This window comes from Malurus melanocephalus, unplaced genomic scaffold (genome assembly GCF_030028575.1).
Source record: "Malurus melanocephalus ecotype Western Australia unplaced genomic scaffold, MMel_1.1 scaffold_525, whole genome shotgun sequence".
NCBI lineage: Eukaryota > Metazoa > Chordata > Aves > Passeriformes > Maluridae > Malurus > Malurus melanocephalus.
In genome coordinates, this window is record NW_026623757.1 from 15,577 (window position 1) to 40,399 (window position 24,823).

The window sequence follows — 24,823 nt, forward strand, 5'->3', positions numbered from 1 at the left end:
CCAGATGGCAAAATAAATTTGAGGATGAAAGCTGCTTCTGGCTTCTGCATCCCTGATTTCCAACTATTTGCATYGTTACCTTCTCAACTTAATTGGTGCACGGCCTTTTTCAGCTCACACCTCCTAATAAACACATTACTGAGATTTACCATTCACGCCCTAACAAAAGAACAAAATTTTCTCTGTTCACGGTGGGAAAAGGCTCTTCAGCCTCCTGAGCTGTTGAGTTAACCTCAGACAAAGCCCTGCAGTCCAACCCCATTGTGAGGATGCCAAACAGGTTTTATAAATGTCCTAATGGCTTTATTTTCAAAGAAAACAATGACAATGATATTCCTGGAGGAGCCATACCAGCAAGTGGCTGGGATTGAACAATTCGATTCAGAAATATATTCATTTTCTTCTAGGACTAGAAATGCCAACATTTGGATGGTGAGAAATCCCACCTTTGGGTTGGAAGGGACTTTAAAACTCATCTCATCCCACCCCTGCCAYGGGCASAGACACTTTCCACTATCTCAGGTTGCTCCAAGCCCYGTCCAACCCTKCCTTGAATAATTCCAGGGATGGAGCACTCCAGAGGTTCCCTCCAATASAGCACCAACCCCATTCTCCATTTCCTCCCTTTTTTGCAAAAATATCCAAACCAGKGGTGGTGATGGGAGTGGAGAACACATGGGAGTTCCTAATCCTGAAAGCAAGCCAGCCTCATTTTCTTTCTTTCTCTCTTTCCACAGACCAGAAAAAATTTGAGTTAGGTCAGAGCTTAAAGTTTTGGGTGAGAAATCACAGTTTTTGTCATGTTTGTGCACAATCTGATGCTGCATCAGCCTGACTGATGGCTGCTCTTCCAATGCAAAAATAACCCAAGTTTGGGAAGTGGGACAGAACTTCCAACATGGAAAGGGGCTGACCTAAAACTGCAGATCTCAGAGTCCCTGGAGACACAAGATTCCAGGAGATCCCAGAAATCTCAGGCCATGGATGCTCCACTCACCCGAATGTGGATCTGCTCTCCCACRGTGGGAGCGCTCTCCCGTTTCCTCTTGACAGCCAGCAGGTCAACAAGGGGACGGATGGTCATTCCCTGCAAAACAACCACCAGCACAAAAATCAGCCTTTCCTTATATCTGATTTTCCTGCCCTGGAACAAAAGCCACCGGCGTGGGACTGAGCCACAGCGACCTTGTTCTGGTGCTGGAGCAGCCTCTCCCACTGCTCTGCTTCCCTGGCAGGAGAAAACCTCCAATAAACTTTCAAGAGGACTAGAAATTGCTCTCTCTAGTGTATCCCAAACCCTCAGTTTGCTCCTGGTACGAACCTGTCAGCAGCAGCTCACGGAGAGATTTCAGGACAGGGGGAGGCAACGAGGGGAAATCTCTGCTCATTCCCTCCGTGACCACAAAAAGCCAACCATTAATTCCAAGGTCAAGCCTGTGGTTTGCTGCTGCCTGTGGCCTCCCAGATGGAAAGGGGCTCGAAACCATCCAAGTTCAAATGCCTGAAATGAGGATAATCCTTGGGATTTCTCAGCACGGAGGTTCTGCAGCAATCATCTGCTCATTCCTCGAGCACCGTGTGTCTCACCCCATYACTGCAGCGATCTCTGATGCTCACCCAGTGCTAAATTTCCTAATCAAAGCATCCACCTGGTGGGAAGGGTCAAGGGAAAAGTTTTAATATCCTTTAAGCCCCGTGAGAGAGCTCAAATGCTGTCGTGGTGTGTTTCTTRGTCTGGCCTCCGTATGAAATGACTTTTCTAGGATGTGTTTACAGCAAAAATGATGGAGTAGTTGATGTTTATGACTCCTGAATGTCACAAATACTGGCACAGAGGAGAGCTGAACACATTTTTAATTGCAGAAACAATTAATGTGTCATTTTAATAGCTAATAGCAATAAAAAATGCATCACTATTCAGAGTCAACAACACAGAACTCACAAATTCTGAAATAACAGATATTACAAAAAATTAAGTAGAGACTGTGCAATTTGGCCTCTTGCCTTCCTGGATAATCAGCTGCCATTGTTTTCATTTTAAAGCAGCATTTTGGGACTGTTGTGGGAATCCCCTGTGTTTTTCCAGGCCATACATCATTTCCCAGCTCACCTGCAGGTCCCCCTGGTGCTCCTCCACCCACCAGGGACAACTCATTCCAGGGAGCTGCTGACAGCTCCCTCCAGGCAGCAAACAAAAACACCCCCCTCTYCACAATTATGATATTTGCTCAGAATTTCACGGCAGAGGGCAGTAAGTTGAGAGAGCAAACAGTGTTTGAGTTTAAAACCACATGGAGAGGCAGAACAACAAGAGGGTTTGTGACATTCCAGACAATCCCAGAGCTCCCTGGATGAGTTCTTGGTCTCTATGGCACAGACCCAGCCTGCTTGGAAGCACTGAGGATCTGATAATGGCCCAGTAAACCTCCCAAAATGATTAACCAGGCTCCTTATGGTCAGAGCCCAATGCAGCAGGGTGAGCAGGGCCAGCAGAGAGGAGTTCCCTGGCTGATAAAGCTCATTCTCTGCTCATTCCACCGTGCCACCAGGGTTTCCAGGCAGCAGGGGAAGGATTTCCGAGGGAATCATAGGATGAAGAGAGCTCTGACAAGATGCTTTGCTAGCCCAAACCAGCCTAAAAGGGCCCAAATAATCTGTGCTTCAGTTTCTGCCCTATTTTAACACAGACACCCCCACCAGGTCTGTGCTGCTRTCACTGAGAACACAAAGAAAATTTCTGCACAAAACAACAACAAAAATGTCCACTGTGCTCAGAAGTCATTTCACAGCCAATATTTCTCTTGCTCTTTCTGCCCACAGTGACCATGAGAGGTGCTGGGATAATAAAAATATTAGAAGAGRGCAGCTTCTCATGGACCTCCTGTCCTTGACCAGGAGCTCCCAGAGGGGTTTTCCACTTGAGATCTTCCCCAAATCTCCACACCCAACTCCCTTCAGTCCTGTAGAGACCCACTGTTAACTTTTTGGGATAAACACCAGGTGGACATTGGCCTTGCTCACTTTGGGACCAGACAATCTAAATTTTTCCACCACCTCCTCCTTCAGCTGTTTGCCACCGTTTGAACTAAAAGCTGTGTTTCAGAGAAGCCCTCAGAGATTTTGCTGCTGATCAGGGCAAAGCCCTTCATGCCACAGAAAACTGCAGGGATGGTTTTACCACTAGATGTCACAGCAATGCCGAGAGCTGCCGCTCCTCCCGAGCCCCAGAATCCTTAAAACTCAGCCCCGGTGCACCAGAATTCCTTAAAACTCAGCCCTGGAGCACCAAAATTCTTTAAAATTCAGCCCCAGAGCACATGAATTCCTTAACTCAGTGCTGGAGTGCCAGAATTCCTTAAAACTCAACCCTGGAGCACCAGAATTCCTTAAAACTTAGCCCCAGAGCACAAGAATTCCTTAAAACTTAGCCCCAGAGCACAAGAATTCCTTAAAATTCAGCCCCAGAGCACCAGAATTCCTTAAAACTCAGTCCTGGAGCACCAGAATTGCTCAAAACTCATTGCTGGAGCCTCAAAATGCCTTAAAATTCAGCCCTGGARCACCAGAATTCCTTAAACTCAGCCCCAGAATTTGCAGGGGGAGACAAATCTTTTCCATCAGACTCCTGGAAGGAACCCGATCCCGAATTTGTGCCCAATTCTGGTTTTACCTGCACGAACACAGTGAAGAGGATGACAACAGTCGTTGCTGCGATGAAGAGCTTCTTCCTGTGGAATTCTGGAAGCAGGAAAACCAAGGAGAAGCAAATGGCCCCTCGGAGCCCCCCGTAGGCGATGATGAACTGGTCCTTACTGGTGATGGTGTTCACGTGGAATCTGTTCACGAAGAAAGTCAGCACCAGAACCCCTGGAAAGAAGATTGTGAAGATTGGATTGAAGCACCGCAGTGAAATAAAATAATTAGAAAAAAGTCATAATTTTATATTTTCCRTTTAAACACCACGGAATTGGTGACCACCAACCACGAGGAACTGGCCAGGCCACATGGGGGGTCATTCCCATAGGAGAATTTTTCTTCCAGTCTGATCCAACAGGTTGTAATTTGATTTGAGCAGATTAAATTTAATCCCCAACATATTTCTGATGTAGGGGGTTATAAATATTGACTGGCCATGGTGCGGAAATATTAACTGATTTATTCTAATTGGTGAGAACAAACGACTGAATTGCTAAGGTTACAAATGCTTTTGAGGTAAATCAGCAACAACTTAGCCACAAATTACCCTCGCATTTCCCAAAGTTTTCCAGCACTAGCTTGGATAAGGAACCACATTCCACCCTTGTGAATGTCATTTCTKTCCCTCAGATTTATCCTGTGCACACTGAAGGCCACAGTGAGGTGACTGTGATTTATAGCAAACACACAAAAAGATGCAGAAAGGTACAGGAAGCCAGGCCTTAAATTCAGCAGGCTGTGATTTTAATACCAATGGATGTGATAAACATCTTATTTCCCAAAGATTAGTGGCCAATTTGAGAGCTTTTGTTAGGAATTTGCTGGATCCCTTCCTTTCTGGAGGGTGTTTGTAAAAGAAATAAAAACAGAGCGTTTATTATGTACATATCAAACATCTTCCCACACACCTYCAGCTAAAAATACCTGAACTTTGACTGTAAATTGGAGGAGTTTGAAGCAAACAAAAAGCTGGGGATGTTTGGGAATAGGGAACTCAGGGAATTTTGTGACACTTTCCCCATCTCCAGAGCTCTGCAGAGCTGGTGCCCAGAGCAGCAGGTGGGAAGCACCTGGGTGTCAARGTTCTTTGTAACTTAAAAAATAAATTAAATAAATTAAATAAAATMAAGCCTCCCTCGGATCACATCCACCCCTACTCTACAGCTCAGGCAGCAATGATGATGATTTAAAGGGACAAAAYTTACTTGAGCTGATATCCTGGCTTTTGTCTTCATTTAATCCTTCCTCATAAATTATTATTAACATTCCCTAAACTAATTCAAGGCCGTTTGGCTCCAAGAGATGACATACAATTAATCATTCTGAGCAGAATGTATTTTCTGCTGGAAGGTACCCTCAGGACAGAGCAGGAGGAAATCTCCCCAGGGCTGGGATATCAGCAGAGCACCAATGCTGCCATGCAGGGGATGGATTTTCCTTTTTAGTTGCTCTTCCTCATACCAAAGGAACTCCCCAGATTTCAGCAGAATCATTTCTCAAACACTGAAGAGCGCTGGGAGGGTTCTGTGAAGGACTGGGGTACAATTAACACACCCAAAAATCCACAATTCCTGCAAGAAAATGTGGGGACACCTCCCATTTCTGGATCAGCACCTCAAGCACCTCCAAAATCCTGGAATTGTTAAGATTGGAAAAACCCTCCAAGATCATTGAGTCCAACCATTCCTYCAGCACTGCCAAGGCAGTTCAGGACCACTCAGACAATTTCCAGCCCTGSTTTGTGTGTTCTTATTTAATTCCAGAGAGATTTTGACTGGAAAAGGGTTCTCCCTGCAATGCAGCCTGAGCTGTTCCCTAATAATGTTCTGCATAATTTGAGCTGCTCTCAGAAGGGCTGTGCTTAAGGAGGAATTTTGGGGTGCTTTTGTAGCATTGTTGCRTTCTTATATCTTGCAATGAAGAATTTTTGAGCTAAGAAAAGTCAAATTCACTCAGAACTCCTTTTATCTGAGCAAATAATTTAAGAGAAACCAYTTAATGGTAATAAAACAACTGAGTGTACAAAAACCTGACTAATGAGCACATTTCCAAGTATGGTGCACAGTTATTAAAACAAACTTTGGCATGTCCTAACAGCTAATAAACCCCATTCTGCTCTGCCTTGCTAATCATGGCCAAAGCTATTTAAACAATTTCTTGAAGTGTCTGTCAAATTCGAGTTCACTGCTTGACTCAGTGGTTTGTAAACACAAATCCTGTTGAATGCTCTTTAGCTCTCRAATTCCTTGCCAAAAACGTGTGCTGTTATACCCACAAATATTGTTAATATATAAAAATAGCCATAACTGAGGCACTCTGCACTCTTTAGGTGCCAARCACTGCAAGAGGAATGGCCCAGCCTCTCCCAGCATGGAATCAGCACAAGATGCAACTGAGGAGAATGGAAACACAGCATTCATTTTTCTGGCCATTTACAGTGCATGAAAATGGGATCCCAGGAAATTCTGGGACCAGGACTTGGGTTTTCATTGTAATTGTGGCCAAAGAAATTCCTGAGATCAGCAATCAGGAGATTGCTTTCCTGCTCCTCACTATCACCAGGGTTTGGTCTCTGTTGCTGTGAGGTTGGTCAAACACCCCAATACATTTTCCAGRGATGTTGCASAGYCTCCATCCATGGAGATAATMAAAAACCACAGTCCTGCCTGCCTGACCCTGCTCAGAGAGGGCTGGACCTGCACAAGCCCCTGCCAACCTCAGCAATCCCCAGTTCTGCCACTCTCAGCCCTGACCCGAAATTCTTGAGTAGGAACAGAAGCATCCTCACAGTTAAGGTCCCAAATCTCACTCTCCAGAGCAGCTCTGGGAATGTCCCTCCAGTTTCACAGTGAAGGATGGTGCTGCACACGAGCACTTTATGAATTTAATCCCATAAACTTCCATAATCCAGAATATGGGGTCAGAGGATTTCCATGGATCTCTGATCCCAAGGTGTGTTCCTACAAATCCCCTCCTGTTGGGAGAGCACCAAGGGACTGAGGGACACTGAAATGGAAGAGGAGATGGTGGCAATGGGAAAGAGCTCAAAAAGACAGAGTTGTTGATAAAACAGATCTCGTGAGAGCTTCTATTGACCACCAGAGCAGGGAACTGCAGCAAAGGGCGAGATTTGGGATTGARTAGGATGGAGGAGCAGGGAGTCATTGGCTGGGATGTCCCAAAAAAATCAAAATCTACAATTACCCTACCGAGTGCTCTCCAGATGAGACAGAAGATGACTGTGAAGCAGATGTAGGGCCAGTTCCACTCGTGGTTGTCCCCGATGGTGGAAACCCCGAGGAAGATGAAGATGAGGGTGTCGCTGACRCTGCTCCACATCTTCATGAAGTATTTGACTGTGGTGTGGGACTTGAGGGAGATGTTGGCCTCCACGTAGCGCTTCATGCCCATGGCACAGGAAATGATGCTGAGGAAGTGAAAAATACACAATGAAAAAGAAATAATATGTTTTTCTACTTTAACGCAGAAAATCAATGCATCAATTATGAAAAAAGTGGGTTTCATCAAGTTTTGGATGCTCACATAGATTTCACTGAGGGGTGATTTGCTTCCTACATAAGGCCAAGAGTATCAGGACCAGCAGGACAAAAAAATATTTTTTAGGTTGCCCAAACTGTCCAAATTTTAACAGATGAACAACTCCTCATCTGTTGTATTTTATCAGAGCACAAACAGCCAGCTCTTCCCATCCCAACACAGAGTTTCCAGTCTTTAACTTTGCCAGACTCTGACCTTGCAATTGCCTGGCAATTTTTCATGGATAATTGGTTCTTCAAGTTCCAGGGAACATGGGGTTAGCCTAATTCATCAGCTTTTCAAATCAATACATTTTCAGGCCAGCAATCCTAGAAGGTCAAAACAATCGAGCGCTCCAAGCGCCAAAGCTCCATTTTTTTTTTTTTGTATTTTAATCTGGACCAAAACATTTTGTTCTAAATATTGCAGCAGCAATAGAAAATTTTTTTTTAAATTTTAAAAAGCAAAATGGTTTTATATTTCCAAGATCTGCCTTCCATGGCTGTTTGGTAAGGCCATCCATATTTTCATGGCATGAAARCTGCTGCCACAGGGAACATCACGACACTGGATCACAGAAAAGCCACCAAAAAAGCAGATCCTCAGCCTGTCCTTGGCTCTGGGTGTGACCTGGTCACATCTGCTGTGGCCAGGACAGGTAAGTGACCCAAAAAAAAAAAAGCATTGAAAGAGGTGGTGGCTCACCCAGAATTATCAACTAAGAGCTACTGACACCAAGCAGTTGTCACACAACTGATTTGCACTGAAAATACCCCATTTCACCCCAGAATTTCACAAATATTTCACATTATTTTGAAGACACAAACATCTGGGTTTGTCTGATTTTAAAACTGGGCTTTAGGGAGAGGAGAGGAACGTCAGAAATGGGAAAGCTGTTACGTTTTTGATGAGGAATGAGATCCTGGGTTATCCAGCAGCAGGAGACCAAGATTCAAATCCCTTTTTCAAATGTTTGAAACACACATCTCATCTCCTAAGAAAATCTACCAATACATAAAAATATTATAAAACAGATCTGGTTTGATTTAGGCCTTTTAGGTCTGACCTGCTTTGCCAGAAAGAGAAACACAGATTGAACAACAGGCTAAAAAAAAGAAAAAAAAACAAAAAACAACTTAGGTTTCTGTGTCTGCCTCAATAAATAGTGGGGAAAATAGTTCCAGTTAAAAACTGAAAACTGCAAGTATTTATGGGCAAGCGGCTTCCAGAGCTGTGGTTTGGGAATGCTTATTGGAGAATGGACATGGGATCACAGAAGGGTCACAGAAAAGGAATAAACTTATCCTGTCCTGGCTAAAGATATTGCCACCAAGGCAAGGGGCAGGGAAAAAAAAAAAGGAAAAAAAAAATCAAACTATAACCCATTTTCAGAACAGCTTTGCAGATTGCGCTGTATTCAGATTTTTTCTATTTCTTTTGGACTACGCAGAATTGATTTTTTTGGCAATCAAATTATTTTTCAAAGAARCAAACTGCCAAAAGCTGCTTCTTATAATACAGTATTCCCTGGCCACAACGGAATGAATTGCTTGAACTCCAGATCTATACGAGAGGCATTTATAATTTGGCAATTAGAAGGGCACAGTGCAGGAATCGGCTGCCTTTGCCATTGTTTTGCTTTRGAAAAAAATGCATTATTCAAAAGAACAGCAAATGGGTTCCATAATGGGTACAGCAGATTGTGATTGATAGAAGGAGACACCATTAGGATTGAATGTTTTCTGCTCCACGATGATTATGCAGCATATTTATTTCACTGTTCTGTCTTGCACTCCTATAAATAGGTTTTTCTTACCTATTCCCAGAGCTGGAATTGTTTTCAGTAACACTCAAATATTGCTCCTATTAACCAGCTGAGGAAACAAAATCTGCAAGACGCAGGAATGGTTTATATCCAAAGCAACATCATTAGTTTTAAAATAGATCTCTCAGATATTCCTGTGCTGAGCTGGGAGCCCACTTTTTTTTTTTTCATTTTCTTTTTTATCTTCATTCTTATCAGCTGCACAGTTGTTTACACTGCAGCCAYTGATGCAGGGTAGGTGCACTTTGGTGTCTTCTTTGGGGAAATATTAAGTGGTTGTGATCCTCAGCACCAGCTGACTCAGTTTRGGTAGAAAATATCAGCCTACAGAATCCAGGAGGGCTGGATTGTTCTGGTTTTCCCTTTTCCCTGCTTTTCAAACTGAGATTTTGGTGGAAATTAGGGTAATTCTGGCTATTTTTGTCTCATCATTTGCTCTGCCAATGAGATGGCCAATGAGGTAAGCACAAAGCTTAATTAGTCTCTTAAAACTGAAAGATTTGACCCAAAAATACTCATTTTACTGGAAGATCTACTCAGTAAAAAGAAAAATAAAGGAGCTGAATGATCTCTGACAGCTTTGGCTGAAATTGGCCAGCAGATTTCCAGCATTAGTGGAGACAGAGGTGTTGGGTGACACCTGAGGCCAGACAGACCCAGGAGCTGTGTCTGAGTTCTGGAGCMGAGTCAGACTCTCCAAAGCAGACATTTCCACTGGAATTCTCCATTCCCAAAGAGCAGGAATATTTCAGTGCTGCCATCCCATCACTCCCTGCTCTGTCACAACGAGGGCAGAGGGGGAAGGGGGTGTGAGAACAGATTTGCCAAAAACCGAGACCAAACCCTTCCAAAGTGCTCACTAAATCCTCCCTGCAACTCTCCCCGTGTTGGTTTTGACTGGGCCGCACGGAAAATAACAAAATAAGCCAAGAAACTTCTTCTGGCTCTGCCAAACCTACCAGACATCTCCCTGCTGGAACATCCAGCCTTTCCAAACAAAAACCATGGAGYTCAAACAAACATTCCTCAATAACCGACACAAATCCACCAGCAGCCACCGATGTGAGATTTGGGGAACAGAGCTACATTTGAAAAGACCCCTGCTCCTCGCCACACACAGATTCCCAAACTTTAAAACTTTTTGGGATGTTTTCCAGTGAATTTAGGCAGGAAGTTTTCCTGGAGAGAGGAGGTGCCAGGTCTCACTTACGCCACGATCCCGGAGAGGTGGAACATCTCGGCAGTGAGGTAGGACAGGTAGCTGTACAGGAACACGAAGAGGGGCTCGATGACGCGGATGTCCTTGGTGAAACGYGTGGTGAAGGCGGCGGTGAACCCAAAACTCAGCCCCACCAAAACTCCTCCCAGCCCAACCACGAAGAATTTTCCAACCCCGGCAAAAACGTCCACGCTTTTGATGGTGGGCATCTCGCAGAAAGAGCGAAAGAGCTTGTAGAGCACCTAGGGAAAGAGGGAAATGATTGTTGGCAAGGTGCTCAGCAGATGTGGCCACATGTGGTCAGGACAGCAAACACACTGCTGGGATTTCTGCCAGTGCAGGGTCACCTCCTGCCCAGCAGGTCTRGCTCCCACCAGGACAYTGTTGTGGCCCTCATGGACATTTCTGTCCCCAGACATGGAGTCAAAGGGAAACCTGAAAACTTCTAAATTCGCCAGAAATCTGCTCAGGACCCCAGGAGAGAGAACTGCACCAGGAGTCCTCTGCTAGAAGGGGTTGTTGTTTTCTTTTCCCTCAACAAATCACAGATTTACTGAGGTTGGAAAAGCCCTCCAAGACCATCAAGTYCAACCATTAACCCAGCACTGCCATGTTCTCCACTAAACCTTGTCCCCAAGAGCCACATCCRCACTGTTTWTAAACACTTCCAGGTGTGGTGACTCCACCACTCCCCTGGGCAGCCCGTGCCAATGCTTGACCACCCTTTCCATGAAGAAAWYTTCCCCAATATCCAATCCAAACCTYCCCTGGTGACACTTGAGGCCACTTCCTCTCATCCTGTCACTTTTTTGGGATAAAAGACCAACCCCCACTTGGCTACAACCTCATTTCAAGGAGTYGTAGAGGGCAATAAASYCTCCCCTGAGCCTCCTTTTCTGCAGRCTGAGATCTCCCACCCTCCCCTGAAGGTTCCAAACCATGACCTCACCACAGTGACGGCGTCGTTGAGCAGAGATTCCCCAAACACCAGGATGTGCAGCTTCTCGTTGACGTGGATCTCTTCAAAGACAGCCAGCACGGCCACGGGGTCCACGGCGGCGATGAGGCTGCCRAACAGGAGGTTGTGCAGCAGAGACACGTCCTGCAGCCGGAAAACTTTCACCTGGCAGATCCCATACAGGGAAAAGCCAATCCCAAACACGTTCCAGATGGTGCCCACCACGGCGTAGAGCAGGATGGTGCCGATGTTCTCGAAGAAAGGGCGGCTGGGCATGAAGTAACCGGCGTCCAGCACGATGGGGGGAAGGAGGTAGAGGAAAAAGATGTCGCTGTCCATCACTGGGGGTGACCTGTCATTTAATCCATAGATGATTCCCCCCATGATGAGTCCCACAAATATCAACAAGCAGCTTTCGGGAACGACGGAAGGCAGTTTGTTGTAGAGATGGAACCCTGGATGGATAAAAATGGTGACATCAAATCATTTCAAATGGGCCCTCAGAAGGTCCCCATGCTCGGGTTTACACCTCAGAGTGGCAGAAATAAATTCACACAGTGAGGGTGAAGTCGCTCAGAAAATCTAAAAATTACTGAAAATACCAAACTTTCTCAAATTATTGTCAGCTCAAACCTCATTTCATCATAGCATATGCTTAGAGAGATATACTGAGGTAATAAACAGAAAGTAATAATCTGGATAAATAAGCAAGCACTTGGAATTATTAATTATGTAATCTAGTCAGCATCTTCAGCACTAAAATAAATAGCAACTTCTAATTTTAAACACAATACAGATTCTATACATTTAAAAAAACACAAAAAGCCTTTCATTAATAATAAACAGGTTACTTTTAATATTATTTAATCATTAGCATTTAAAGCTAAAATGTATCCAATCAAGCCAGTCTTGTGCAATGCCCAACGTTAGAACAACAACCACAAGTACAAGGTGAGTTATTAAAAGAAAAAGTCATTGAAATAAACCAAATTGGAATAGGAATAATAGTTTTAAAATATCTCTGATCATTATTATGTGACTTCATGCATGTGACTAGAATTGGGGTCTCATTATGTAACATTAAATTAGTGAGATAAAAAGAACATTTCCATCTGAAGAATTCTGATCAAACCCAATCTTAGAGACTTCTCCATTTGGAGGAAAAGAAACAAAAGAAAAAATGCTGTAAAAAAACTTTCATAGCAGTAATTTAACAGAAGTGACCACAATTCCTGAAGAAAAATATTTATATATAATTTTCACTTATTCTATGCCCAGTTTTGCAGAGGAAAAAACAAAAAGTCCAGATATTTTGCGTAACTTAAACCTTCCTTAGACATCCTTGCACAGACAATCAGTGCAGAGAGATTTTATTTCAGGCTGTGTATGGAATTACTCCTTGACCAGACACAGAGCACTTTTAGAAGAACAAGGAATCTTCATTTTAAGATGAAGATGTCAGTGGACAACCYGTGCAGAGCGTGGCTGGCAAGGAAATCAGGGTGAACACACACCTTGGTGTGCCCTGCAGTCAAATCAAATTCCTCCTCCTGGAAACCCTCCTAACAGCAACATCACTCCCAGGTGTGAATTTCTAGATGGAAAACCACCATTTCCAACCTAAAATGCCACTTGTTTTCCACCCGAGCAGTGTGTCTGGTGCTCAGTGTGTGAACCCTGAGGATTGGGTGCGTCACCTCAGACTCCAAGACCGAGGAAGAGGAGAAGCCAAAGCCACCCCTGCCCACTCAATCCCCACAGAGATCCCTCCTCATCCTTACCAATTTTGGCCAAGGAGGCCAGCATGATCCAGAGCGTGATCTCAAAGGGCACCTGGACGTGCTGGTAATCCAGGGAGAAGAAGGCGTGCTCCGAGGAGTCATTGCCCTGGGCGTCCTCCGCAGCCCAGCTGATGTTCTCCAGGATCACATCCTCCAGCAGTGGCTCCTGCAGAGCACCCACCCGGGGGACCTGGAGGATGCAGGAGAGCCAGGACCCAGCCAGAACAGCAGCAGAGCTGTGTCCAGAGCTCTCCATGTCCCTGGGAGCGGGGCTGAGCGGGTGGAAGCGCTGCTGGAAACACCGGCGAGGGGAGGAGCAAACGCTCCAACTGATGCTGATCTCCCTCCCTGGTCCAGCAGCTTCCAGCTGGGAGATCCCACTGGAAATTGGCACTTGGAGATTGGAGACCGGCACTTCTGGGTGCCACGTGCCCAAACAGGAATGCTTCCTTGAGGAAACATCACCCCTGTGGATGCTTCCTTGAGGAAACGCCTTGTGCGCCCTCAGACCAATGGCAAACTCACATTTTAGTCCCAGCTCTTGATGTATTTTCACTCCTAGTCTCTCAAAAATCCTTTTTGGAGGGGAAAAAATTAACTTTCACTGCTGTTAGACAGAACAGGTCCCATAAAAAGCCCCATCCCAGAACAGCTCCATCACACAGGGGGATTCCCTGGATTTCTCCTAGGCCCAGACAGAGAACACAAACCCAACATTGCTGGTAATCATTTTTCAGTTGGTAAAACAAGCAAATCATCCAGTTGTTGGGCTAAACACAGAGCTGCAGGAATGGAGGTCACCTGTGCACGACAAACAAGGCTCCACAATTGCTTAAAGCTTCCTGTAAAAAAGATTTACAGGAAAAATGCYCTTCATCTCTCTTGAAAACAGCATCAAAAACTGAGCTGGAAAAACAGGAAAATGAAGGCAGTTGCAACAACATTTAACAAATTTTTAAAATAGAGGAAAAAAAAAAAAGAAATAATGGGTCAAATTCCTCCGTGGTGAAGTTTCAGTGAGGTTGATGATGTTTCAAGAGGCACAAACAGAGAGAATGTTGGTAATGACAGCTCGGGCCCGGGGCTGGTGCCAGACGGATCGATGGCCCATTTGTGCCCTTCAGCCGCCTGAGTGACACCAAAACAGAGCGCCAGTGACAGGCTGGTGACCCACTTTGGAGCTGTGGAGTCCCAGGACACAGATCCTGGGCCTCAGCACCACCATCCCTGCTCCTCACCCCATTTTTAAGGCAGGAGGAGGATAAATTTTGGAGGACGGGAGGGACGCAGGCTGCGAGTGACTTCTTTCTGCTTGGCCAGGGTTCATTTGAATTTCGTGGAATCACACAATGGTTTGGGTTGGAAGGGACCTTAAAGCTCATCTCCTTCCAAACCCCAAACCCCCACTATTCCAGGGTGCTCCAWGCTCCAYCCAAGCTGGCCTTGGACACTTCAACCACAGCTGCTGTGGAAAAACCTGTGCCAGGCCCTGCAGCCYTCACRGGGAGGAATTTCTTCTTAATATCTAACAAGAAATCACACATTACACTGAGGAAGGGAGAACAGTGCTCTTAACAGCAATTAAGAAGTAATTAAGAAATTATTCAGCCAGAGGAAGAGCAATGGAAGCAGCTCTGAGCCTGGGCTCACATCCCAAGCTGTCACATTTCGTCTTTCTGTTGAAATATTTGGTGTGAAAGTGAAGAGTTGGAGGACTAGTTCCATTTGGCARAATGGAAAAGGAGTTCTGCCAACCCCCCTATTCCACTCCATCCCCAAATGATCCATTTTATCTTTTGCTGTTCTGAGGGGGAAAAAAAAAAGCAAGAAAGTTAATATTCAGCTAGATTTTCYTTAAGCCAAAAATTAAATGTTTGCMTCCTGGAGAGGAAAAAAGCCTTGCAGAAGGGAGCTCAACAGCATCCTAAAAACTGGTTTTGTGTGTTGAATCTATATTTATTTAATAATGGAATCAGAAAAAAACCAACACAGCTGGGACAGAATTTGAGGAAGGTCAGCAGAGAGGATAAAATCAAAATAGGTTCAGTTTTTCAAAGAAAGCAACCTTATAAAATCATAGAATCATTAAGGTTAGAAAAAACCTCTAAGATCATCAAATTTATCATACATTAGCCATGAATAAGCCACAGACAAAATGTTTTTCCAAAGTTCTATGATAACAGAATCCGTTCTGTTCCTCTGGTAATGGCTATCGATTTTATTGATCCGCTTTTCCCTGTGAACATCATTTGAACTGATGTTTATGGACAAGCTCTCATTTTTTCCTCTAATGTAATGCTCTTTCCCACATTTTTGGATGCCCAGGCTGAATTTTGACCCCCACAATTGTGCTGATGGGCACCTTGCTCCTGGTGGAATGAGGAAGACTGGGAAAAGAAGAGAATTATCGTGGGATGCGACATCAGTGACCAAAATTCAGGTTCCTGCCACAAAAACAAGACATTTCTGCATCTTTTCACCCAGGGAACAGGCACTTCCTGACCACAGACAGCCCCAAAGTCCCTCGTGGATTATCCCTGAGGGAGCCCTTGGCTTTCCCTGTGGAAACCCTACAGTGTTCCACGCTGAACTCTGGGACAGAGATTTGGGAGCACCCAGGCAATGCTTTAGTGCTGCCATCTCTTTTTTTTTCCCCCTTTTTTAGAAGTAATTTTTTTTTTTAAATGCTTACCCTAAAAACCTTCAAGCCACTCATCACACTTCCCCTTCTGGGAAGGATCCACCCGCAGCTATTCTGGGCAGCAGGAATGGAAAACACCAGAAAACCCAGAGCTGTCACGTTGGGACTTCAGCACGTCACAGACCATGGGGACACTGAGAAATACCTGGATGCTGCAGTGAGCTGAGATTTAATACATCAGTGATTCCTGTCCAAAATCTGGGTTTAAGGAGAATTTGGACAAAATTACAACAAGCAACCGGAATATTGATAAGGAAAAAGTTAAGAGAATTCATCTCATCGGAGTGCGAGCACATTCTGCCTCTTTACTGGTGATATCTTGGATATTTAATTCATGGATTTCACCTCAGCGTGGAGATCAGTCCCCATTTAGGACTGGCCTCAGGACACCGCCCCCAGGTCCCACATTGTTGGGAGAAATCCACACTTTCCCCTGAAATCTTTCACCTGCTGGATGCAGTTTTGGTTTCTCTCCATGGAATGAACACAGGCAGGTGGCTGCTTCCAAGGGTGTCTCTKTTATATAAAAATGCTCAATAAAGCTGTCCCCAGGTCCTTTTCCTGWGCTCAGTGACCTGTCCCTGCTGTGGCTGGGCTGGAGCAGAGYCTGGAGGGCAAAKGGAGCTGTGCCCATRGCCYTTCCCAGCCTGAAAACACCACCAGCACCCCACACACAGCATTTTGGTCACATTTGTACAAACTCAACCTGTCCAACACGTGGTTTTGCTCTCCATTCCAGGAAAGGGTCTTTTTATAATTCAACTACCAAGAAAGAGGAAGAAAATTTGTTAATTCAAAACTTCAAGGCAAGATTTTCAGGAAACTGGGYATGCAGTTCTGTTCCCTATTCTATYATGTTCACAAATYTCASTCACTTGGGACAAAGCACCAACACAACTCATAACAAAAAAAAAAAGTGAGAGCAGGTCTTTGTTAACTTTTGTCACCTCTCAGTCTGAGAAGTATTAATTAATTATTTAATTCAGTAAATTAATTATTGAAATATCAACTTTATATGGTTAAGCAACAGACAGAACAAGGGAATAAATGGTTTGTGGGAATTACAGATTTGGCAAGGGAAAGCAGAAGTGTGGAGTCACTACAGAGGGGGAGTGAGAATAAAAAAAGGCAACGAAGCAGATTAAGAAATTGCATTATTGCACAAAATTAGAAACTTTTTGGAGGAGGAGCAAGGATCCCTAAATAGTGAGTCAGAGCCCAAGAAAGCAAAGCCTCTGTGACCCAACACAACAGCGAGAGGCAGGAAATCCCTTCCTGCACCAGTGTGGGGAGAAAGGGAGAAAAGGTTAAAAAAAAGACATGGGATGACAGAGTGGTTTGGGCTGGAAGGGACCTTAAAAATCATCCAGCCCTACCTCTGCCAYGGGCAGGGACAACTTCCACTGTCCCAGGGTGCTCCAAGCCCTGTCCAGCCTGGCCTTGGGCACTTCCAGGGATCCAGGGACAGCCACAGCTTCTCTGGGCACCCTGTGCCAGGGCCTCAGCACCCTCACAGGGAACAATTCCTTCCCAATATCCCATCTAACCCGGCTCTCTGGCAGTGGGAAGCCATTGCCCCTTGTCCTGTCCCTCCATCCCTTGTCCCCAGTCCCTCTCCAGCTCTCCTGGAGCCCCTTTAGGCCCTGGAAGGGCTCTCAACTCTCCCTGGAGCTTTTCTCTTCTCCAGAACCCCCCCAGCTGTCCCAGCCTGGCTCCACAACAGATTTTATATTCCCAGAGAATCCCACAGAGCCCAGAGCCCATCCCTTAGCTTCACCCAACCCCAGCAGTGTTTAGGAAAGACGCTGTTTTCATTTACCCTGAAAGTAAATTACTATTTTGTGAGGGGACACAAAACCCCAGCGAGTCTCAGCTCTTCTTCTGGTGCTGATTTCAGCCCCACCTGTGATTTCCCATCCCCAGGGGAAGCTCCTCAGCTCCTTGCTCACGTTTCTTTCAGAAACACCAYCAAACAAAGCCCCAGGAAAAGCAGYGAGGTRCCACATTGTTCCCAAAGCATTGCAGTTTAAAAGATTGTAAAAACAGCAACAAATTTTTCTCCTCCAAAGAGACCCCAAACACACATCCCGAGAAAAACAAAGCCCTGCTGGACACAAACCTCACAGGATCCCAACACATTCTGTGCAAGATTCAATAATTCAGCTTCACAGACAAATCTCCCCCTGTTTTGCTCCAGAGCATCAAATCTTCCTCCAAATTTTTTTACCTTCCAAAAGGGTCCTTAGCCTCCTAGGATTCACAGCACCCCACTAAACCCTTTTATTTCCCCCCAGGAGGGAGCCAGGATGGTGGGTGTGGGACTGGAAGGTTCRTCAGCACCTGGGCACTCATTTATCAAATGACCACTGGCCCTCACAAGTGGTTTACATTCCCAACTGATTAACGGGATTATCACAAATAAATGAACTTAAAGGAAAAGCAGGCAATGATTAAGTGGTGAGGATCTTCTGGTAAAGAAAACCAGCTTCATTACAATCAAATATCTGAATTTTTGGAATCTGTATGTAAAACAGGAGCAAAACAGAGAGAAAAAAATCAGTTTTGCCATACCATTTATAAACTAGATAAACTAGGGGAGAGCAAGAAAAAATACTCTGCTAAAAAGTAGACTTCAGCCCATGAAAAGCAGATTAATGTTTTACATTTTGGGTGAAAAAAAATAAGCCACTCAGGTTTAGTTTCATTCGCTTAACAAACAAGTGGCATTTTCATGTTTAAGAGAGTGATTAATGAAAAATACAGGTATTTAGTGTTTGAGATTTTTCTGATTGTCAGCTAGGTTTTTTAGTCCCAAAGGGAAGGATTTGGCCTTTGTTTTTAAGGTTTTTAATCCTTCTAGATTTTAACTTGACTAGAATATTAATTGATGGAAGTTGTTATTCTGCACACCTGGGCATCCTTTTTGTGRGAWATAATCCTCCCTCCAGAGAAAAGAYRGACTTTGAGGTTGCAAAATGGTTGTGAAGCTCTGAAAATCCTGACCTGGAAGGTACTAAAGGAAACCACCACTAGATATCACCATTTGCCTATTTAATAAATCTCAGAAAAAAAATGTTAATGTGCAAAAATCCCAATTATCCTCCAGGCAGATGAAGTCACCTTCCCACAGTCAAGGCAGGCTGGGGAACATCCTGACTCCAGGATTAATTGGGGAAATTTAACTAAAAAGTCCAGCTTTCTACAGGGTCTGGGTCCCAGGACCTGGTGAATATTCCTCTGTGGGAACATGGAATGAGAGCTGGATATGAAGGTTAAATTTTCCTGCCAGCATTTCTCATCCAGCATCAGAATTTCTGGCATGGGGCTAAAAATGAACTCCAGGCAGGATCTGGCTGTGGATTTCTGCCCTGTAAAATATGGCACTGCTTTCCCTTGTAATGAAATCCAGCTGCTGCCCTTCAGCGGGCTGGAAAAGCACCTTTCCAGGGATTTTCCCCATGGAATTTGGGTTCAATGAGGCATTTTTCCTGCTAGTGAAAAYGGGCATAGCTCCAGTGCAGCTGATGGAGTTTTATTCAAACTTATAATGGGACTCAGCATCTTCCAAATAGAAATAAATCCAAAGCAGGTCATGGATYGCAACATGTCAATTAAAACAAAATTGAAATTAAAATCATGTTTAAGTAATAAATGTATTTGTTTYGGCTTTTTAGAAATGACCAGATTTTGCCCCTCAAATGTATTGTGCAGCAATATCTTTCTTCCTACAGAGAGAAATTARTTTTGAGAAGTTACTAAAATCCTGGATTAAACCAGAGTAGCAAATACTTGGGGGGGAGAAAAGCTCATGGACAATATTTTTCCACGGCCAAAACGATCTAAAATCAATAACAAAATACAATCTGCTTTACATCAACAACGTGCATTTACCTGCACTTTCATTTGTGCTGCAAAAACACGTCATTGTGTGTTTTAAATTACCTATTTTCCTCGAAACGCTGCTGTTGTGTGGTTTTGTTTTCATTCCAACTCACACTGCCCACATATTTAATGAATAATAATAACAAATAATTAGAAAATGAGCTYTGAAAGCAGCCCTGAGAAGGGATGGGATGAAGACAACTTCTCAGTAAACGCAGATTATGCCAAATAAAATTATTGATGGCCATTTTCTTGTCCACCACCCCGTTTCTGTCAGGGGATGGAGAAGCAGATCCATCAGGGATTCTCCCACTGCAGTGGGATCACTGCTGATCCATTGGCTTTGGTTCCTGGGGCTGGGATTGAGGGGAGCAGCAGAGCAGAGAGGGGCTCCTCCAACGCATTCTTCAGCGCTGGGAAGGACAGAAAACCACCCGAGCCTGGAGCTCAGGTTTAACCTCCGACTTCCTCATTTCCTGAGGAAGAACCTGGTGCAATTAACTTCTTGGCCAGACTTTTGGTTTGAACTGTAAATAGATCCCAGGGGGAACCAAGGGCTGCACAAATGCCACAGAGYACTTCTCGCCACGGATAATTGCAAAATCTTCAGCTACTGATGCCCTTTGGAATATTTCCCCTCGCGCCCTCGGTTACTCTCTGCACCTCCAGCAGGGAAATCTGGAGAGTTCTGCCCACCCTGGACTCCTCTGGAATTTAATGAAATCATTTGGTCTCTTCCAACAGACTCCTGGCTTGATTTTGAAYGCTGAGGAGGGGATTAATGAGACACATGTGGAATTAGGGCAATAACATCCTTTTCCTCTCATCCTCCTAAAAACAAGGATGAGATTCAGCATTGCTTATATTCCAGTACCAAGGTCAATGGGAATTTTTGGTCAGGCAATGATCAGTTAGGTCTTGGATGCATGTTATTAATATTAAATTTTATTAATTTATTTCTTTATCAGGAATTATCTTTCCTTATCATTTTAATTAGGGGAGAGAAATCTTTACTTTGCCAACTCAGATCACTTTTCCCTCGAGAGCAGCTTCTTCTCAATCACACTGATATTTTCAGCTCAAAGATTTTAAGAAATGCCCAAGAAATAAAGATGCTGGATTAAAATATTTAAAAAACTAACCACAAGCAAAAACACCCAACAAAAACTTTATTAGAAAAAACTTCTGCAGAGCAATTAACAGTCTCATTCATCTACCATTTTACAGTGGTGACATAATAACTTCCAGCTGAAATATTTGCCAGAAAGCAAGAGAAAAGGAAGAAAATGTGTTCAAAAGATAAAGAACAGAATTTCCACACAAAATCTGCATCTGAATTTCCAAATGAAGGTGCAGGAATTTTGCACTATTCTTTTAGGAATACTGCAGTCATCTATGCTCAAAAAAAAKTTGTGATTTTGCACAAAATTAATGCTTTTATGTGTGGGTGTGGAACTTGGTTTAGTGGTGCTGGGCAGATGATAGGACTTGATGCTCTTATGGTGACTTCCAAGCTTAACAGTTCTATGATTCCATATACRTTATAAAAACGTGATTAACCAGTATTTTGGAGAGAAGTTAATTTCAAATTCTCTATTACAAAAGAGTGACCTTTACTTCACCTGCTACTAAAGGGGTTTATGCCTTAAAATATTAATTCAAACAAGTGTAGTGTGTAAATGTTTCCATTTCCCAGCCTAATCCTCGGAGTGAAACATTCATACCCRAATCACATCCCTCTCCTGAGCTGAGCAGCTCAGTCAGGACGTGAATTCCGTCCTGCAACTCCATTTTGCAACCCCACTGCTGGAGATTTGGAGGTTTGGGGTGCTGAACTCGGAGCTATTCCTGTTGGGAGCGTTGCGGGAGCTGAACAAAGCCAGCGAGTGCAAGAGGGCTCCTCTGGCCTTGGAGGTTTCTATGTTCTGCTCCTTGGAGATCCGAACACTTATCTGGTCCAGGCTGCTCCTCAGCCAGCTGCAGCTGAGCAGGTTTGTTATGGAACCACACCTGGCCAGGCTCTCTTCAAAAAACTGTTTGTAGAGCTCTGCCACTTTGGCTTCCATGTATTTGTTGAGCGCAGAGTTGGAAAGGGGCTCCTCAGTGCACACGATGCTCCTTTCCCCAGCTTCATCTCCAGGCAGGGACATTTCACTGGGCTGTTTGGGAGGCTCACACTGAGGGGACTGGTCCAGGGGAATATCCACAGAGAGCAGGACAGGGCCGTCAGGCAGCTCATCACACACGTGGTCCAGCACACAGCCCGAGTCACACGTGTGGCCCCCCACGCGGTCCCCCCCGATCTGCAGGTCAGGGTAGTTCTGGTAAATGCTCTCACACRGCCAGGATCTGTACAAATCCACCTGGTCCAGGCTCCCTGCTCTCTTGGGGATATGTAAAGCTGGGGATGCTGTTCCTTGAACCAGGATTTCCTGACCCTTTGCAGGCTCCTTTTCTATGGATCCCCATCCAGGGCCACTCCTGAGCTCTGCTTTGCTCTTTCTGGCAGAGAGCTCCTCCCGCTTCTCACATCCATCAGCAAAGCCTTTAATTTTTGGGATGTCTACAAGCTTCTGTCTCCAGATTCCCTCTTTAGCCCTTTGGGATGCAGGAGATTTGCAAGGCTTATCTTGATGACAGATTTCTTTATAGATGAGCCTCGTTAGGATGCCTTCTGCCAGCATGGTGACAAGCGTGAGCAGCAGGGATCACCAGAGTTCCATGGAGCCCTGCGACTGAAAGACAGGCAGAATGCAACAACAGCAATTATATAATAATTATATTATTATTGTTGTTGTTGTTATTGTTATTATTATTAATGAAAAATGTACTTCACACAAAGGCTGTGATTTTTCTTTCCCTCTCAAGCATTTMTTTTTAGCAAACATTAAGCTGCATGCTTTTCCTCTTTACCATGTCCAAAAAATCTGTCCCTGAAGATACAGGGAGGGCATTAATCAGCTGTTTCATCTGTAAAATCCCTTCTGCTCTTATGTCTCTTCTGCATGATGGCTACTTGAGACTGTACTTTATAAGCTGTAAAAATCAGCAAAATCATTTTACTTGTCTGTGTCAATACCATCAGTCAATACCATCAATGTTTTCCATTAAAAAACAACAATTTCCAAGAGCTAAAGAGGTGACATAGAAAGGAAATAAATATTAAATTCAGATTTAGATGTTGTTTCTGACTTGAGCCCTCCTGTGAAGTGCCAAGGAGCTTTGAAAAATGCTGAGAGTTCTGCAAGTATAAAACTGTATTCAAAATGCAGATCAAATGTGTTTAGAGTCCCTCTTAATGATGAACTGCAAAGTTACAAACAGTTAATTTACCTCCCCCAATAGTGATAATAGTGAAGAGATAAYTRTCTCAATCTCCTGTGTTTAATGATTCCTTATCATTCCTTTCCAATTCACCCACTGGTGAAATCAGTGGGAATCTTCAGGAGTCTGACCTGAACTCACTGAGGAGATCATCACCTCTGCTCTTATGGAGGAATGGGAAATGTGAACATTAGAAGATCATTCTGTTCTTCAAATATCCTTTTAATCTCTCCATAATTCACGGATCTTCACACATCCAAAAGGTGCTCATGGCTCAACACTTTCCAACACACCACTACACCCTGGTACATTTGAAACTTGCTGCACTGGGTCAATTCTCCATCCCAGTAGCCCTTACAGGAGATATTGACAATCACTGGAAAGATGGAAAACGTGACTTTCTCCCTAATATTTACATGCTGGAGCAGCACAGCTGCTTGGTTTTTATTRTTGTGGGGTTCTTTTAGTTTGACTGGCACAGTTCCCTCCCTGAAGCTGAAGGGAACACTGGAATTTTGAGGTGGAAAAGGCAGCAGACCCGGCCACATTAGCACAGCTGGTTATYTACAGAGTCATTTACAAATGTAAAAAGCAGGGCAACACTTTCTTAAGCACTTAAGGGCCTTAATTAACCAATTTCCAAAGAAAGAAGAATACCTGGCAGTGTAAATCTTGCTAAAGGTTCATGGAATGTGGAATGTTGTGTGCCTTGCAGGACATCCTCAMCCTGGTCTGTAGGACCTCAACATCCCCAGCTCCTCACCTGCTGATAAATTTTGGGTTATATTGAAGATGCTCATGTAGAGCTAAAAGATGGCAATCTTGGAAACACTGGTCCCTTCAAAAGAAAGTGAGTGTTTTCCTGAGTTCTGGAAAGCATAAGGAAAAWTTWAAAAAAGGCACAAAAAYCCCAACTTACCAAGCCCAGCTGGGTCTGAGGCAGATTTCCCTGAGCCCAGAGCTCTCCTGCTGCAGCTGCTGGCAGAGGGCAGAGGATTTCACACTCTTTCCTCACTGCTGTCTGTGCATAAAAACCCTGACGCACTCATGATGCAGTTCCCCAGCTTTTTTTCCCTCATAAAACAGAAGTGATCCTGCTGGGAACGGGCGCGGTTTTTGAACACAAAGCGAGGGCTGAGCCTGAAAGAGGATGTTTGAAAATGAATTGAGATGTTCCTGACCACAGTGCGATGCTGAAATGCTGCTGACTGCCAGAACAGGGCACGGGGAAGGAGCAGAGGGTCAGGGCAGAGTGAAATTGGAACCAAATCCCACCAACACTTCCATTGGCAGGAGCTTGGCACTGCTCAGCTGACTTGTGGACTGACACCACTTCCCCTTTGCAAACACACGGCTGAATTTAGAGTCTTGTGATGAGCCACTGATAGGAAAGAAGTTGGCAACTTCCTCTGGTCCGGATTTCGATGAAATCCCCACATTTATGAAATGCGAACAGGAAGATGTGCCAATCTGAAAGCAGCAGACAGTGGCAGCTCTGCACAGTTCTGTTGCTCATTGACCAAAGCCACTCTTTTGGGGTTCAAAAATTGCCTCTGGCACATCACAGGTGTTCCCATGGGGTTTTAGGTGTCCTCTTGAAGCTGAAGCCAAGTTTGTGCACAGAGCCATCCCTGAGTGCAGGATGCAGCCCACAGACAGTCTGAAGAGTTTTCTGTTGAGGCCTTCTCTAAATTTCTTTTTTCTCAGAAGATAAAAAGACCAAATAAATCAGGAGCTGAATCATACACAAGTATTAAATGAAAGATTGTAAAAAGACACTGTTCAATGATGGGAGTAAGACACAAACGATCATCCCATTCCACAGCAGGGACACCTTCCACTATCCCAGCTTCTTCSCAGTCCTGTCCAACCTGRCCTTGGACAYTTTCAGGGATCCAGG

General features: G+C 44.4%; 2 protein-coding genes across 2 annotated transcripts in view; both read right to left on the bottom strand.

Annotated features, from left to right (window-relative positions):
• The window catches only part of LOC130582825 (sodium/hydrogen exchanger 2-like), a 22,595-nt gene extending 9,323 nt beyond the window's left edge, over window positions 1–13,272 (bottom strand). Inside the window, exons 1-6 of the mRNA XM_057381743.1 lie at window positions 13,017–13,272; window positions 11,227–11,690; window positions 10,269–10,519; window positions 6,906–7,123; window positions 3,671–3,867; window positions 998–1,087 (exon numbers count right to left, since the gene is read on the bottom strand). Coding sequence (XP_057237726.1) covers window positions 998–1,087; window positions 3,671–3,867; window positions 6,906–7,123; window positions 10,269–10,519; window positions 11,227–11,690; window positions 13,017–13,272 — 1,476 coding nt within the window. The remainder of the gene's footprint in view (window positions 1–997; window positions 1,088–3,670; window positions 3,868–6,905; window positions 7,124–10,268; window positions 10,520–11,226; window positions 11,691–13,016) is intronic.
• A 7,537-nt stretch (window positions 13,273–20,809) lies between these two features.
• Window positions 20,810–23,931, bottom strand: LOC130582824 (TLR adapter interacting with SLC15A4 on the lysosome-like). Its single transcript, XM_057381742.1, has 2 exons — window positions 23,843–23,931; window positions 20,810–22,334 (listed from the first exon to the last, which is right to left on the bottom strand). The coding sequence occupies exon 2, from the start codon at window positions 22,281–22,283 to the stop codon at window positions 21,360–21,362; it is 924 nt and encodes a 307-aa protein (XP_057237725.1). The 5' UTR covers window positions 22,284–22,334; window positions 23,843–23,931; the 3' UTR covers window positions 20,810–21,359.
• Window positions 23,932–24,823: the final 892 nt, after the last annotated feature.